Source organism: Trachemys scripta, chromosome 22 (assembly GCF_013100865.1).
Source record: "Trachemys scripta elegans isolate TJP31775 chromosome 22, CAS_Tse_1.0, whole genome shotgun sequence".
Lineage (NCBI taxonomy): Eukaryota > Metazoa > Chordata > Testudines > Emydidae > Trachemys > Trachemys scripta.
In genome coordinates this window covers 12,163,482-12,178,448 of record NC_048319.1, presented here as the reverse complement: position 1 = coordinate 12,178,448, position 14,967 = coordinate 12,163,482, and the positions used below count along the sequence as shown (strand labels likewise).

At 47.7% G+C, this 14,967-nt stretch overlaps 2 protein-coding genes across 4 annotated transcripts; both read right to left on the bottom strand.

Moving 5' to 3' along the window:
• Nucleotides 1-1,790: 1,790 nt before the first annotated feature.
• On the bottom strand, nucleotides 1,791-14,629 carry LOC117868990. Of its 3 annotated transcripts, none has more exons than XM_034755438.1 (3): nucleotides 14,321-14,629; nucleotides 4,190-4,573; nucleotides 1,791-2,483 (listed from the first exon to the last, which is right to left on the bottom strand). In XM_034755438.1, exons 2-3 carry the CDS (start codon nucleotides 4,558-4,560, stop codon nucleotides 2,096-2,098), a joined length of 759 nt encoding a protein of 252 aa, XP_034611329.1. In that variant the 5' UTR covers nucleotides 4,561-4,573; nucleotides 14,321-14,629; the 3' UTR covers nucleotides 1,791-2,095. The 3 variants fall into 3 exon arrangements, with proteins under 3 accessions (XP_034611329.1, XP_034611328.1, XP_034611330.1); XM_034755437.1 differs by lacking the exon at nucleotides 14,321-14,629 and adding an exon at nucleotides 6,831-8,505; XM_034755439.1 differs by lacking the exon at nucleotides 14,321-14,629 and adding an exon at nucleotides 4,704-5,314.
• On the bottom strand, nucleotides 8,846-12,532 carry LOC117868991. Its single transcript, XM_034755440.1, has 2 exons — nucleotides 11,695-12,532; nucleotides 8,846-9,845 (listed from the first exon to the last, which is right to left on the bottom strand). Exons 1-2 carry the CDS (start codon nucleotides 12,069-12,071, stop codon nucleotides 9,467-9,469), a joined length of 756 nt encoding a protein of 251 aa, XP_034611331.1. The 5' UTR covers nucleotides 12,072-12,532; the 3' UTR covers nucleotides 8,846-9,466.
• Nucleotides 14,630-14,967: the final 338 nt, after the last annotated feature.

The following is a 14,967-nucleotide window of genomic DNA, read 5'->3' as shown; positions in this document are numbered from 1 at the left end:
CTGAGCTCCTTGACTTTCACGCGGCACTGCTCTGAGTCCCTATTGTGGCCTCTCTCCATCATGCCTTTGGAGATTTTTTCAAAAGTTTTGGCATTTCGTCTTTTTGAACGAAGTTCTGCTAGCACTGAATCCTCTCCCCCTATAGCGATCAGATCCAGTACCTCCCGTACGGTCCATGCTGGTGCTCTTTTTCGATTATCGGCCTGCATGGTTACCTGTGCTGATGAGCTATCTGTGGTCACCTGTGCTCTCCACGCTGGGCAAACAGGAAATGAAATTCAAATGTTCGCGGGGCTTTTCCTGTCTACCTGGCCAGTGCATCCGAGTTCAGATTGCTGTCCAGAGCGGTCACAATGGTGCACTGTGGGATAGCTCCCGGAGGCCAATACCATCGAATTGCGGCCACATTAACCCTAATTCAAAATGATAAAATCGATTTTGGCGCTACTCCGCTCATCGGGGTGGAGTACAGAAATCGATTTAAAGAGCCCTTTATTTCAAATTAAATGGCTTCGTTGTGTGGATGGGTGCAGGGTTAATTCGATTTAACGCTGCTAAATCCGAATTAAAGTTGTAGTGTAGACCAGGCCTAACAGTCAGATTCAATCACCCCTACTGGTGACCTACTCAGGGTGTTGAGTTGTGTTACATACGCAACACAGAATCATAGAAACTTAGGGCTGGAAAGTCATCAAGTCCAGCCCCCTACACTGAGGCAAGACCAAGTAAACCTAGACCATCCCTGACAGTTGTGTCTCCAATCTATTCTTAAAAACCTTCAATGATGGGATTCCACAACCTCCCTTGGAAGCCCGTTCCAGAGTTTAACGACCCTCCTTTGGTGCACATTAAACCCATTACTGTTTGTCTCCCCGCCAGTGAACATGGAGAACAACTGATCACAGGCCTCTTGATAACACCCCTTAACATACCTGAAGACCGTGATCAGGTTGCCCCCTCTATCTTTTTTTCTCAAGACTACATATGCCTTTTTTTAGCCTTTCCTCACAGGTCAGGTTTTCTAAACCTTTAATTATTTTTGTTGCTCTCCTCTGGAGGAGGTGAGGCCAAGCCATGCTGCCCCCAACACCAACCAGCAGGGCTGGCCCAGCCCTGAGGGGGGAGCACACACTGTCCCTCTCCTAGGGGCAGCAGCTGCACTCTGGACTAGCTCCTGGCAGCGTTGTTCCTCCCATAGGCACAATGCCCCCTGCACTTCCCGTAGGGAGGCGTGGCCGTGGCCCCATACCAGGGGCAGTTCCTACGAGGCAGCCTCTGGCGCTGAACTTGAGATTCACCCAAAACAATGGGATGGGCCTGATCCCACTGACGACAATGGAGCCGGCCAGAGCCTGAAGAACTGACTTGTCTTCTCTTCCTGCGGCCTGGTCCACATGCCACTTTTGACCCAATGTAACGGTTTGGTTCTGGGTGTGATGTTTAGCAAAATAGTTAGATCAGCACAACCCCCCCAGTGGGGGCAGTTACACTGGTATAGTGGTGCCTCATACCCAGATAGCTTATTTCCCTTCCATTATAGGAATAAGCTATACTGGTATAGGCACCACCAACTTTATACTGGTATAATTGCATCCACAATGCATGGCGCTCCACTGCTTTAAGCTATACCAGTACAGTGAAAGCAGTAAACCTTGCGTGTGCAAACAAGGCTTCAGAATATACACATGTGCTCGTCCTATTAGAAACTGCATATGTGTGAGAGAGAGAAACGACCAAAGGTTTGGAGCCAAGAGTTAGATGCTTCTCTGAAATAAAGAAGGGGAGAAAAATATATTCATAGAGAGTTTATTCGATTGTCACAAAGAAGTGGTGAATACATTCTACTGACTCGGTGGAACTAGCTAAATAGTAGGACAAATTATTTGCAAGTGATTTATTCAAAATTGAAAAAAATTGTCAGATACATTATTTGTTGCAAATCATTAGCTCACATATTTAGTCACCAGGACACACACAACTGTTGTGTTGGCTCTTAAAGCCAATACTGGCGAAGCCCCATGGATTTATAAGGCGTATTCATTGGGGGTCGTCGTCTTCTCGATATTTTATAAGCAAGCAGAAGGAGAAAAGCATGTTATTGAAATTTGTAAACTTCTGTAGGTTTATTTTCTTGCCACATTCCATGGCTCTCCACGATCCAGGTGCAATGCAAAGGGGTGTTACACTGAGCGATCTGTTCACCCCTTTTCACCTTTATAGAATGGGTTGATATATTTACCATGCCCGCTACATTACCGATGGATTTGTAGGAGGATAACTTCTTGGGGTTCACTTTATTAATAGTTTTTGTTTTTCCTGGATCAACTGCAACCCCTGAGTTGAAGTAGCTGTCTCTCACGTGGCTTAGAATTCTTTCAGGACTCAGCACTTGGGCTAGCAGACCTTCATGAACCACAACACTGATGACTTCTTCGGTTTTGTTGGTAACTTTAATGATGTAGCTGGATTTATCAGATACAAAACTGGATCAGAAAGGAAATGATTAGTGTGTCAGTCTTGCCCATGGGAAGAGCACTTCGAAAGCTTCAGATTCATTAACGAAGTTTTCATGCACACGCTAACCCCTGTTCCCCCCGCACCTTACAACTCTCCAGAGAAAGCACCAAATATAGACAAAATAGCAGTGGACCAAAACTGGGACCTCGTATATGAACACATCTCCTGGCCTCAGGGTGAGGGACTCAGATCAGAAGGGGATCTAGAACTGAACCACCCTGATGTTTGAGTGTGGCCTTGCAAAAACAAGGTAACTATATTATGTGGCACCAGAACCCGACCCTTCCATCCCATCCCCTGGTTTGCCCATAATAAGGATGGGAAAACACCCCCAGGTCCCGTAGTTTAGATAAAATTGAAGCAAGGTCCTAACAGTCTCCTGGGTTGGGGGTTTATTACACCAAACGAAAGCTTAATGGACCAAGATTTGCAAAACCAAACCAGCCTCTTTGGTCCAGATACACAGGTTAGGGGTCTGGCCAAGATTTACATGCGATTGTGAAGGACTGAGTGAAGACCGTTCCTTCCCTCCTTTCTGTACTGTTCCATCTTGGGAGAACAAATAAGACACTCAATATATTAGAAGATTTTCCAGGGCACCAATGGTAGTTAGGCACCTAACTGCCAGTGAAAGTCTATGGGAATTCTTATGGGAATTGGGAACCTAACAGCCTTTGAAAAAAATCTCCTTTGAAGTCCTTCACAAATAAGTAAGTAAAACAAAATGGACCAAGATTTTCAAAACCAGAAGCCACAATGAGGCACCTAATAAATGGCCTGATGTTCAGAAGGATTTACCCACCGCATATGGCTTCACGGGATGGAATTTTTAAAAAAGCAAAGGAAATTACATATGGAAAGTATGTAGGGATTTAGAGGGACTTTATTCAGGTTGCCAAGTCACACCCACAGAAGTTAGAAAATGGCAGAATGAGGTTGCTTGTGCAACCTTAATTCATCCCCTCGTGCATATGCATCATGGCAGCCTTTAGTGATGTGATTACCATTTATCCACAGCACTAGAGCTTCGTTCACTGCACAGAACAGACAGTGAATGAGGCAGAAATTGTAAAGAAAGGAAGGGTGTTAAGGCATTTGACTAGAACCCAGGGAGCTGGGTTCTGTCCCTAACTCTGTCTCAGACTTCCTTTGTGATGATGGGAAAGGCTGTATCAGAATGCACATGCAAAAAGGGGGCCAAATTCAGATTGAAGAGGCAATAATAATTCTGGCATTTTCTGACTTGGAACCTTAATGTCGGATTTTGTGTATAATTCGTGATTATGAATGGATTTTTTAAAATTATGTACAGTCATGTTACCAGCATCGCCAACTCTCACAATTTGATTGCAAATCTCACAATATTTGGTACTTGTCTGAAAGCCCCAGCTCTTGGAATCATGTGATTACATGAGAATCTCAGCTTTCATTTTGTTTTTAAAGCAGGTTTCTAGCTCTTATGGTTGCAGAGAAATACTTGAAAACATGAACCGAGTGAGACCTAAGGGCTGAGAGACCAAATGACAAAGAAAAAGAACACAACATTTCATTTTCATCCTGATTGTTATGCCAGTTGCATGATTTCATGGGGCCTGACTGGTGGTTTTTGAAGATTTGAGGTTGGGGATTCTGGGTTACTGTGATATAATCTGAAGGAGAAAAATCAACTTACCCAAATGGTTTGCATATTGACTGGTTATCTTCCCGGTAGATTTTGTCATCATCCACAATCCAGGTGCAATGCAGAGGAGTTTGACACACAGCCAGCCACTCATCATCCTCTCTTGTCACCTTAATATAGTACCACTCTGCTCCGGTCAACCCAACTCCATAGGTGAAGATTTTCAAGATACCAACTTCGTTTACAACTGACTTTTCCCCTGGTGAAACTCTCAGCTCCTCCTTAGTGAAGAATGACTTGAGGAGGTCGTAGGTAGGCACGACCAGAGACTCACTCAACGATCGTAATACCGGATTGGTACTAACAACAACGGTGACACATCCCTTACTGTTGTTGGCAACTTGAATGATGTAGCTTGACATTTTAGATGCTAAACTGGAGCAGAAAAGAAAATCATTATCATGTCAGTCCTGGTGCCCCCAAACCCTTGATTTTGATGAAGCCAAGAAGTTTTCTGGATTTCAAATAAAACTGTTTCTTATGATTAACCATGGGAACAAGCTACCAAGGGAAGCGGTAGATTCTCCATCTCTTGATGTCTTCAAATCCACACTGGCCACCTTTCTGGAAGCTGCTTCAGCCAAACAAGTTATTGGGTTCAACAGAGGGGTAACTGGGTGGGATGTAATGGCCTGCGCAATACAGGTGTCAGACTAGATGATCTAATGGTCTCTCTTGGCCTTAAAATCTATGAATCTCTGACTGATCTCACATGAAGGAAATGCTTGTGAGCACTTCCCCCTCTGGAAACGTATTAGGTTTAATGTCCATTCTCATTGCATAATGAGGGGTGGAGTCGACTTTGGACCTCGATGGCATCCTAGCTTGTCTGGGAAATGGCTTGGCTTTCTGCCAGCTCTGAGTCGTAAGCCAGGCTGGCTTGTGAACAAATACAACTAGAACCCAGTGCTACAAATCCAGCCTGGAGCCACTTTCTGGAAGATACACCGAGAATCGCTGGGTGACGTTCTCTGCCCTGTGCTACGCAGAAGATCACAGATGATCTAATGGTCCCTCCTGGCCTTACAGTCGATGAGAAGTGACCGTTAGGTGTCGCGAGACGGGCAGAGCTCAGACGACAGGCGGCCAGCATTGCATCTGAGCAATGGGTGAAGGCCAGATCCTGGCGCTCTGACACTCGCGTAATCCCCTTGAGTCAAGTGGCATGTAAGTGATGTCTGAGGGGTGATGCCTGGGAGGAAGGAGGTCAGGCCTGGCTGCATGTCGGTGCAGGACGAGGTTTAGCGCTGATCCCGCTAACACTTACTCACCTGAGCAGCCCCATTTAAATCCCACTTAACCAAGTACAGGGTTCGAGGGTCTGAACCAACAGACCCAAACCTGATTCTGACTTGACTTCTGACTTCACAGCTGTATACTCAGACCTGCCCCGGGCCCTGCCTGGCACGCGACACTCCTGCATTTGGCAGCGTGGTCACACCCGCCTGCACTTCTGATACCAAGTCCGGCTGAGGCCGAGCGAGAGGGCTCTGTCCCGGAGACACATTGCGGGTTAGAGGGAGGTGCAGCAGCCTGCAAGGCTACGAGTTCGAGTCTGGGCTCTTCCCATATCCTCTATGAATACTTCTGGGCCATTCACAGCCCTTCGTGCTCACCCAGCCCACCGTCCCCTGCCCACCGTACAGGATACTGAGTGGGGACACAGGTCACTGTGCGCAGCTAGGAACAGAACCCAGGTCTCTAATAGGACAGCCCAAAGCTCATCTCCTGCACCACTCTGCCTTTCAGAATGAGCCTGGCTAGGTTGCCTGTAACCACCACACCACTCTGCTCCCCGAGCCAGGAACAGAACCCAGGCGTCCCGACAGACAACACGGCAGAGCAGTCTCACAAACAGTCATGTATCCCACTGGCAGAGAGTGCGTCTCCCCCCGCCATGGGGCGACCCACACACAGGGTAACCGCCGGCTTCTTCCGCCCGTCATTCCCGGAGCGCGAGTGGGAGAGGGGGCTTGCTATGGACCCGAAGATCCTGGGGTTAAATTCTGCAGATGACCCAGGCAGGGAAAAAATATCGTGTGCTCACGTAACCGTGTCCCAACGGCCCTGCGGGGCTGAAACGAGGGTGCGCGTTACACTCCCGAGGGACAGGCTTTGCTGTCTTAGGAGAACCCCGTTCCCAGAGTCCCGCCCTGTCTTTAGGGAGCTTCCCGCAGGCGGGGTCTCCGCCACCCGGCAGCTGCAGGAAGGGCGTTCAGCGCAGGCCCACTCTGCCCACAGACCTAGCCGGGCAGCTCCATCGAGTGCCCCACCCTGGGCCTTTAAAGGGGCAGCTCTGGTAACTCAACGTACATCGAGTAACCAAAATAAAGGGGAGAACAAAACAAACAGTGACTCAGATACACCCTGCACTACTGCTCCTTTCACCGTTTCACACTGCGTCTGGAGCCCCGTTCATTCCAGTGTCCTCCCAGACGGCGGTTCTACCTCTACCATCACCTCAAGGTACTTCCCTGGGATCTTTGTGCCTGGAGCAGTTGTATAATTGGAGCTTCAGAATTCGCTCCAGGACTAACGGGTTGTTCTCCGCAGATGTGAAATGCAGCAAACCCGTCGAGGGAGAAGGGTCATTCGTACATTGTTACCTCGCTGAGGACTCTACAGGTGTTACCTTCCTGCAGCTTTCAGAAGTTCCGGTTCCGTGTGTCTGGGCTGAAGCAGCTACTGCAGCTCGGCTGTTTCCTATGAAGGCAGTTGCTGAAGTGTAGCGAGAAGATGCTGCGTGAGCTGAACACTGGCTAGAAAGGGCTGGGGGGCAAAGAGTAAAACTCAAAGGTTAATGCTGCATCCAAGTTCTGAGAAATCACACAACGGGGGAAATGGAAAGTAAAACTCCACTGCGAGGAACAGGAGCACTGACCCTCCCAACACCCATCCAGGAAACTGCTGATGGGCTCCAACACCTTCTGGAGAGGATGAACCCAAATTGGAAGGGGAGATACCATCGGGGGAAGGAAAAACATCCACACGCTCATGCTACCCTGACAGCCCTTTACACGGGGACCAACCCTTGTGGCCCCAAGTTGGGATGGGAGAGTAAAGTTCCCACCGTCCACCTTATCTACAGCTACCCCATGGTCTCGTGTACTGCCACCAGCTCCCTATAGGCTTAGCACTACCCGTTGAAATGTAGCCTAGAAACAATTCCAGAGCCCTGCTCCAGACAGTCACAGACACACAGAGATGGGAAGGGCGGGAGAAACATTTCAAACTAGCATCTAAGTACTTGCAGGGCCCTACTCACTGTATTATCACAAACTGCAGAGGAGCTATCCCCATCGAGATGAGGGGAAGGATTATCATCTTCACTGGACTGAGGGGAAACTGAGGGCCTTGGTAGGGAAAGCAACTTGCCTAAGGTCACATAGGAAAGTCGGTGGCACAGCTAGGAACTCATCCCAGGTCTGAATCTCCATCCCATGATACCTACCTCTCCCTTTGCCACCTTATTACCTTTCCTGTGGTAGCACCTAGGCGCCACAGCCTTGGACCAGGACCCCGCTGTGCTGGGTGCTGCACAAACGCAGATGACACCTGCCCCAAGCAGCTTACAATCTATTCCGGGAGCAAACCAGCCTGGCTCAAGCCTTTCCAAAGGGCTGAATGGCCGTTAAATCCTACTTCAGCACAGGGATTAGAAGCCCAAGTGCCCACAGACTGCGGGGCATTCGGGAACTCTGTCCTGGGCAGCTCCCTGGCCTGTAGCCGAGATGCCTCATCAAGAGACACAGTCTATGCTGCAGAGGCAATCAAAGCCTGAAGTGCCACATGGGTCAGACCGTTCCAGAGAGGGAAGGAGGAGGTGAGGCCAAGCCATGCTGCCCCCAACACCAACCAGCAGGGCTGGTCAGCCCTGAGGGGGGAGCACACACTGTTCCTCTCCTAGGGGCAACAGCTGCACTCTGGGCTAGCTCCTGGCAGTGTTGTTCCTCCCATAGGCACAATGCCCCCTGCACTTCCCGTAGGGAGGCGTGGCCGTGGCCCCAGACCAGGGGCAGTTCCTACGAGGCAGCCTCTGGCACTGAACTTGAGATTTACCCAAAACAATGGGATGGGCCTGATCCCACTAAAGATAATGGAGCTGACCAGGGCCTGAAGAACTGACTTGTCTCCTCTTCCTGCGGCCTGGTCCACATGCCACTTTTGACCCAATGTAACTGTTTTGGTTCAGGGTGTGATTTTTTTAGCAAAATAGTTAAATCAGCACAACCCCCACAGTGGGGGCAGTTATACTGGTATAGTGGTGTCCATAGATGCCGACTCCCTGGGTGCTCCGGGGCTGGAGCACCCATGGGAAAAAATTAGTGGGTGCTCAGCACCCACTGGCAGCTCCCCCCCCCAGCTCACCTCCGCCTCACCTCTCCCTCCTCCCCTGAGTGTGCCACGTGCCCGCTTTATCCCCCTAGTTCCCAGTGCTTGCGCTGCGAAACAGCTGTTTTGCGCGGCTGGGAGGGGGGGGGGAAGAGGGGGAACGAGGTGCGCTCGGGGAAGAGGCGGGGCCGGGATTTGGGGAAGGGGTCCAATAGGAGCAGGGAGGGGGCGGAGTTGGGGCAGGGACTTTGGGGAAGGGATTGGAATGGGGGTGGGGCAGGGGTGGGGAAAGGGTGGAGTCGGGGCGGGGGGGGGCACAAGTACCTACCGGCGCCAGGGAAAGTTGGCGCCTATAGTGGTGTCAAATACTCAGATACCTTATTTCCCTTCCATTATAGGAATACTGGTATAGGCACCACCAACTTTATAGTGGTCTAATCTCACCACACTACGTGGGCGCTCTGCTGCTCTAAGCTATACCAGTACAGTGAAAGCAGTAAATCTTGCGTGTGCAGACAAGGCTTCAGAATATACAGTTATGTGTGAAAGAAACGATCAACGGTTTGGAGCCAACAGTTCAGATGCTTCTCTGAAATAACGAAGGGGAGAAAAATGTATTCATAGAGTGTTTATTCGATTGTCACAAAAAGCGGTGAATACATTCTGCTGACTTCTTATTTTGCTGAATTTGCCTCAGTGGAACTGGCTAAATAGTAAGACAAATTATTTGCAAGTGATTTATTCAACAAAACTGAAAAGATTTTTCAGATAAATTATTTGTTGCAAATGATTAGTTCACTTAGTCACCAGGACACACACAACTGTTGAGTTGGCTCCTAAAGCAAATACTGGCGAAGCCCCATGGATTTATAAGACATTCATTGGGGTCTTCTTCTGCTGCTTGCTTATAATAATATTGAGAAGGAGAAAAGCATGTTACTGAAATTTGTAAACTTCTGTAGGTTTATTTTCTTGCCACATTCCATGGCTCTCCACGATCCAGGTGCAGTGCAAAGGGGTGTTACACTGAGCGATCTGTTCACCCCTTTTCACCTTTATAGAATGGATTGATATATTTACCATGCCCGCTATATTACTGATGGAATTGTAGGACGATAAATCCTTGGGGTTCACTTTATTAATAGTTTTTGTTTTTCCTGGATCAACTGCAAACCCTGAGTTGAACCAGCGGTCTCTCACACGGCTTAGAATTCCTCCAGGACTCAGCAGGCCTTCGTGAACCACAACATTGATGACTTCTTTGGTTTTGTTGGTAACTTTAATGATGTAGCTGGATTTATCATCAGGTACAAAACTGGATCAGAAAGGAAATGATTAGTGTGTCAGTCCTGCCCATGGAAAGAGCACTTTGAAAGCTTCAGATTCATTAAAGTTTTCATGCACACGCTAACCCCTGTTCCCCCCGCATCTTACAACTCTCCAGAGAAAGCACCAAATATAGACAAAATAGCAGTGGACCAAAACTGGGACCTCGTATATGAACACATCTCCTGGCCTCAGGGTGAGGGACTCGGATCAGAAGGGGATCTAGAACTGAACCACCCTGATGTTTGAAGAAGAACAGGAGTATGCATCCGAAGAAGTGGGCTGTAGTCCACGAAAGCTTATGCTCTAATAAATCTGTTAGTCTCTAAGGTGCCACAAGTACTCCTGTTCTTCTTTTTGCGGATACAGACTAACACGGCTGCTACTCTGAAACCTGATGTTTGAGTGTGGCCTTGCAAAAACAAGGTAACTATATTATGTGGCACCAGAACCCGACCCTTCCATCCCATCCCCTGGTTTGCCCATAATAAGGATGGGAAAAATACCCCCAGGTCCAGTAGTTTAGATAAAATTGAAGTAAGATCCTAACAGTCTCCTGGGTTGGGGGTTGATTACACCAAACGAAAGCTTAATGGACCAAGATTTGCAAAACCAAACCAGCCTCTTTGGTCCAGATACACAGGTTAGGGGTCTGGCCAAGATTTACATGCGATTGTGAAGGACTGAGTGAAGACCGTTCCTTCCCTCCTTTCTGTACTGTTCCATCTTGGGAGAACAAATAAGACACTCAATATATTAGAAGATTTTCCAGGGCACCAATGGTAGTTAGGCACCTAACTGCCAGTGAAAGTCTATGGGAATTGGGAGCCTAACAGCCTTTGAAAAAAATATCCTTTGAAGTCCTTCACATCTAGAGCAAGTAAAACAAAATGGACCAAGATTTTCAAAACCAGAAGCCACAATGAGGCACCTAATAAATGGCTTAATGTTCAGAATGACTTACCCACCGCACAGCTTCGAGTGACGTCAGTATGGCTTCACGGGACGGAATTTTTTTAAAAGCAAAGGAAATTACATACGGAAAGTGTTCCATTAGAGGGACTTTATTCAGGTTGCCAAGTCACGCCCACAGAAGTTAGAAAATGGCAGAATGAGGTTGCTTGTGCAACCTTAATTCAGCTCCTCGTGCATATGCATCATGGCAGCCTTTAGTGATGTGATTACCATTTATCCACAGGACTAGAGCTTCGTTCACTGCACAGAACAGACAGTGAATGAGGCAGAAACTGTAAAAAAAGGAAGTGGGTTAAAGCATTTGACTAGAACCCAGGGAGCTGGGTTCTGTCCCTAGCTCTGTCTCAGACTTCCTCTGTGATGATGGGGAAGGCTGTATCAGAATGCACATGCAAAAAGTGAGCCTAATTCAGATTGAACAAAATTAATTCTGGCATTTCCTGACTTTTGAGTCCCTGACTTGTAACCTTAATGTATGAATGGATTTTTAAAAAATGCCATACAATCAGGTTACCAGCATCGGCAACTCTCACAATTTGATTGCAAATCTCATGATATTTGGTATTTATCTGAAAGCCCCAGCTCTTGGAGTCATGTGATTACATGAGAATCTCAGTTTTCATTTTGTTTTGAAAGTAAATTTCTAGCTCTTATGGTCGCAGAGGAAAGCTTGAAAACATGAACCGAGTGAGACCTAAGGGCTGAAACCAAATGGCAAAGAAAAAGAACAGAACATTTCATTTTCATCATGATTGTTATGCCAGTTCCATGATTTCCTGGGGCCTGACTGGTGGTTTTTGAAGATTTGAGGTTGGGGATTTTGGGTTACAGTGATATAATCTGAAGGGTAAAAATCAACTTACCCAAATGTTTTGCATATCGACGGTTTATCTTCCTGGTAGATTTTATCATCATCCACAATCCAGGTGCAATGCAGAGGAGTTTGACACACAGCCACCCACTCATCATCCTCTCTTGTCACCTTAATGTAGTACCATTTTGCTCCTGTCAACCCAACTCCATAGGTGAAGATTTTCCGGATACCAACTTTGTTTACAACTGACATTTCCCCTGGTGAAACTCTCTGCTCGTCTTTAGTGAAGAATGACTTGAGGCTATCGTAGGCGGGGATGGTCACAGCCAGAGAATCACCCAACAATCCTAATACCGGATTGGTACTAACAACAACAGTGACAGATCCCCTACTTTTGTTGGCAACTTGAATGACGCAGCTTGACATTTTAAGATGCTAAACTGGAGCAGAAAAGAAAATCATTATTGTTTCAGTCCTGGTGCCCCAAACCCTTGATTTTGATGAAGTCAAGTAGTTTTCTGGATTTAAAATAAAACTGTTTCTTATGATTAACCATGGGAACAAGCTACCAAGGGAAGCGGTGGATTCTCGATCTCTTGATGTCTTCAAATCCACACTGGCCACCTTTCTGGAAGCTGCTTCAGCCAAACAAGTGTAACCCCCAAGGAGATGGCCTAGATTCCTGGGGCTCTGTCTGCCGGCAGCTCGGGGAGAGGCGCTGTCCCTGGTAGGGAGGGGGAGCCAAGGCAGTCTTAGAGTCTGCCTGGCAACCAATAGGGAGTGAGATGCCCCCCCCAGGTTGCTCAGGAAAGAGGAGAAGCCATTTTGGAGTCAGTCTGGAGCCAGCCAGGGCAAGGGCAGGACTGGCTGTGTGGGGAGCTGGGGAGTCCCAGGCCTGCAGGCAGGTTCCCCCTGAGAACTGGCCTCTACGGACCTGACAGCAGATCCCTCAGCTGGGCTTTTCCCTCTCCACTGATGATTCCCAGTTTGTAGAGGTTTGCTGGGAAACTTCCCCAGCCAGGCTGAGTTCGCCCTCCAGCTCCCTAGGGGAGACCAGTCCCCACAAAAACAACAAGGAGTCTGGTGGCACTTTAAAGACTAACAGATTTATTTGGGCATAAACTTTCGTGGGTAAAAACCTCACTTCTTCAGACGCATAGAGTGAAAGTTACAGATGCAGGCATTAGATACTGACCCAGGGAGTTACTTCGCAAGTGGAGAACCAGTGTTGACAGGGCCAATTCAATCAGGGTGGATGTAATCCACTCCCAATAATAGATGAGGAGGTGTCAATTCCCAGGAGAGGGAAAGCTGCTTCTGTAATGAGCCAGTCGCTCCCAGTCCCTATTCAGAAACAGACTTCAAAGAGAAACAGCAGAACTAAAATTCATTTGCAAATTTAACACCATTAATCTGGGCTTGAATAGGGTTTGGGGATTTTATAACCTGCTGCGTATTAAACCTGTGGAGGGACTTACCACCTCCTCCCGCTTGTTAGTCCTTTGGGCTGCACTGTACCTCATCAGCCACACTGCTAAACCACTGCAGAGATCTCGTGGTCATCGGTCATCAAGGGTCCCAACGGGACACTGATCTTACATTTGCTACATCAGGTCCCAGAACTAGGGAAAGTCACGGGTATTATCAGCATGGGCACCGGTGACCCTAAGAATGGTGTTTTACCTGTTATGTTATATTTGTTTCCTGTTTAATATAATTACTGTGTTGAATACATGGTATGTGTTTGTGTTATTTCTTGGGAGTCTCCAACTATCTGGCAAGTAAGTGGGGGTTACCCTGTGGGGAGAATTTTCCTCCCACGCTGCCCTGGTGACCCTGCCAGGAAGGAGCGAGGGGGGTGGAGGCACTGCCAAATAAATTCATATGGAAAAATAAAGAAGATACGCCCTGCTGAGTGGGTGGCAGGATCCGGAAGAGCCCAGACCTGTCCATCAAAACCTGTAAACAGATTGGCATTAAAGACGGTAACCAGGTTACATCAAGTAGCCAAAACAAAGGGGAAAACAAACAAAACCAACCTGAACTACTGCTACATTCACCGTTTCACACCATGCCTAGAGCCACGTTCATTCCAGGGTCCTCCCAGACACAGAATTCTGCCTTTTCCTAACTTTTGGGTTTAACATTCTTCTAACATAGTTACTTTGAGATGTAATATACACGTGGACCTTCTCATCAATTAGCACTAATTAGGGGACTGGATGTTTCAGCACATTGCTAACGGGCTGCAGAGCCGTTCACTGGTCTGAATCCAGCCCAGCCCACTAGGGACTGAACGTTGTTCCCAGCTAATGGAGGTGTGGTGGCATCCATGAGATGAGTTTGGTGGGTCTCAGTTCCAGCTCCCACATTCCACACTCAGCACCAGGCTGTGCGCTCAGGGGCCCCCTCAAGCACCTAAAGTGAGAATCCAGATCACACGGCCTAGTCCTACCCCTGCTTGAACCCTGTATAAATACCATAGAGAGGGTCTAGCATAGAGTGCTAGGTACTTCCGTGGGATCTTTGTGCCTAGAGCAGCTGCAGAATTAGAGCCGCAGAATTCGCTCCAGGATTAACGGGTTGTTCTCTGCAGATGTGAAATGCAGCAAACCCGTCGAGTGAGAAGGGTCATTCGTACATCGTCACCTCGCTGAGGACTCTACAGGTTTTACCTTCCTGCCGCTTTCAGAAGATCCGGTTCCGTGTCTGGGCTGAAGCAGCTACTGCAGCTCGGCTGTTTCCTATGAAGGCAGTTGCTGAAGTGTAGCAAGAAGACGCTGCGTGAGCTGAACACTGGCTAGAAAGGGCTGGGGGGCAAGAAGTGAAACTCAAAGGTTAACGTTGCATCCAAGTTCTGAGAAATCACACAACGGGGGAAATGGAAAGTAAAACTCCACTGCAAGGAACGTCCATCTCCTTCCTCAAGTATCCCTCTGATACTTGACACCATGCAAGGCACTGCATTTAGCCATATGGAATGGAAATCTATCAACCTCATGAAGAAACTTGCACAAATACAGACAGATATCATCTTCCTTTCCAAATGCAAACAGATGGACATCATACCAAATGGACTGAAGGTGAAAAATCCATTGCTATCTACATACTGCACAGACCACAGTGAGAGATTATGCCATACGTTATCAAAGAAACTGAGGAACCACCTGATCAGCATCCTATACAGCAAACAGAAAAACATCAAGAAAGAGCTCTCCAACCTGGAGACTCTCATAAATAACCAACCCTCCACACAAACGGACTTTACTAAAATAAGACAGGAGATCTACATTACACACTTCACCTCTCTACAAAGGAAAAA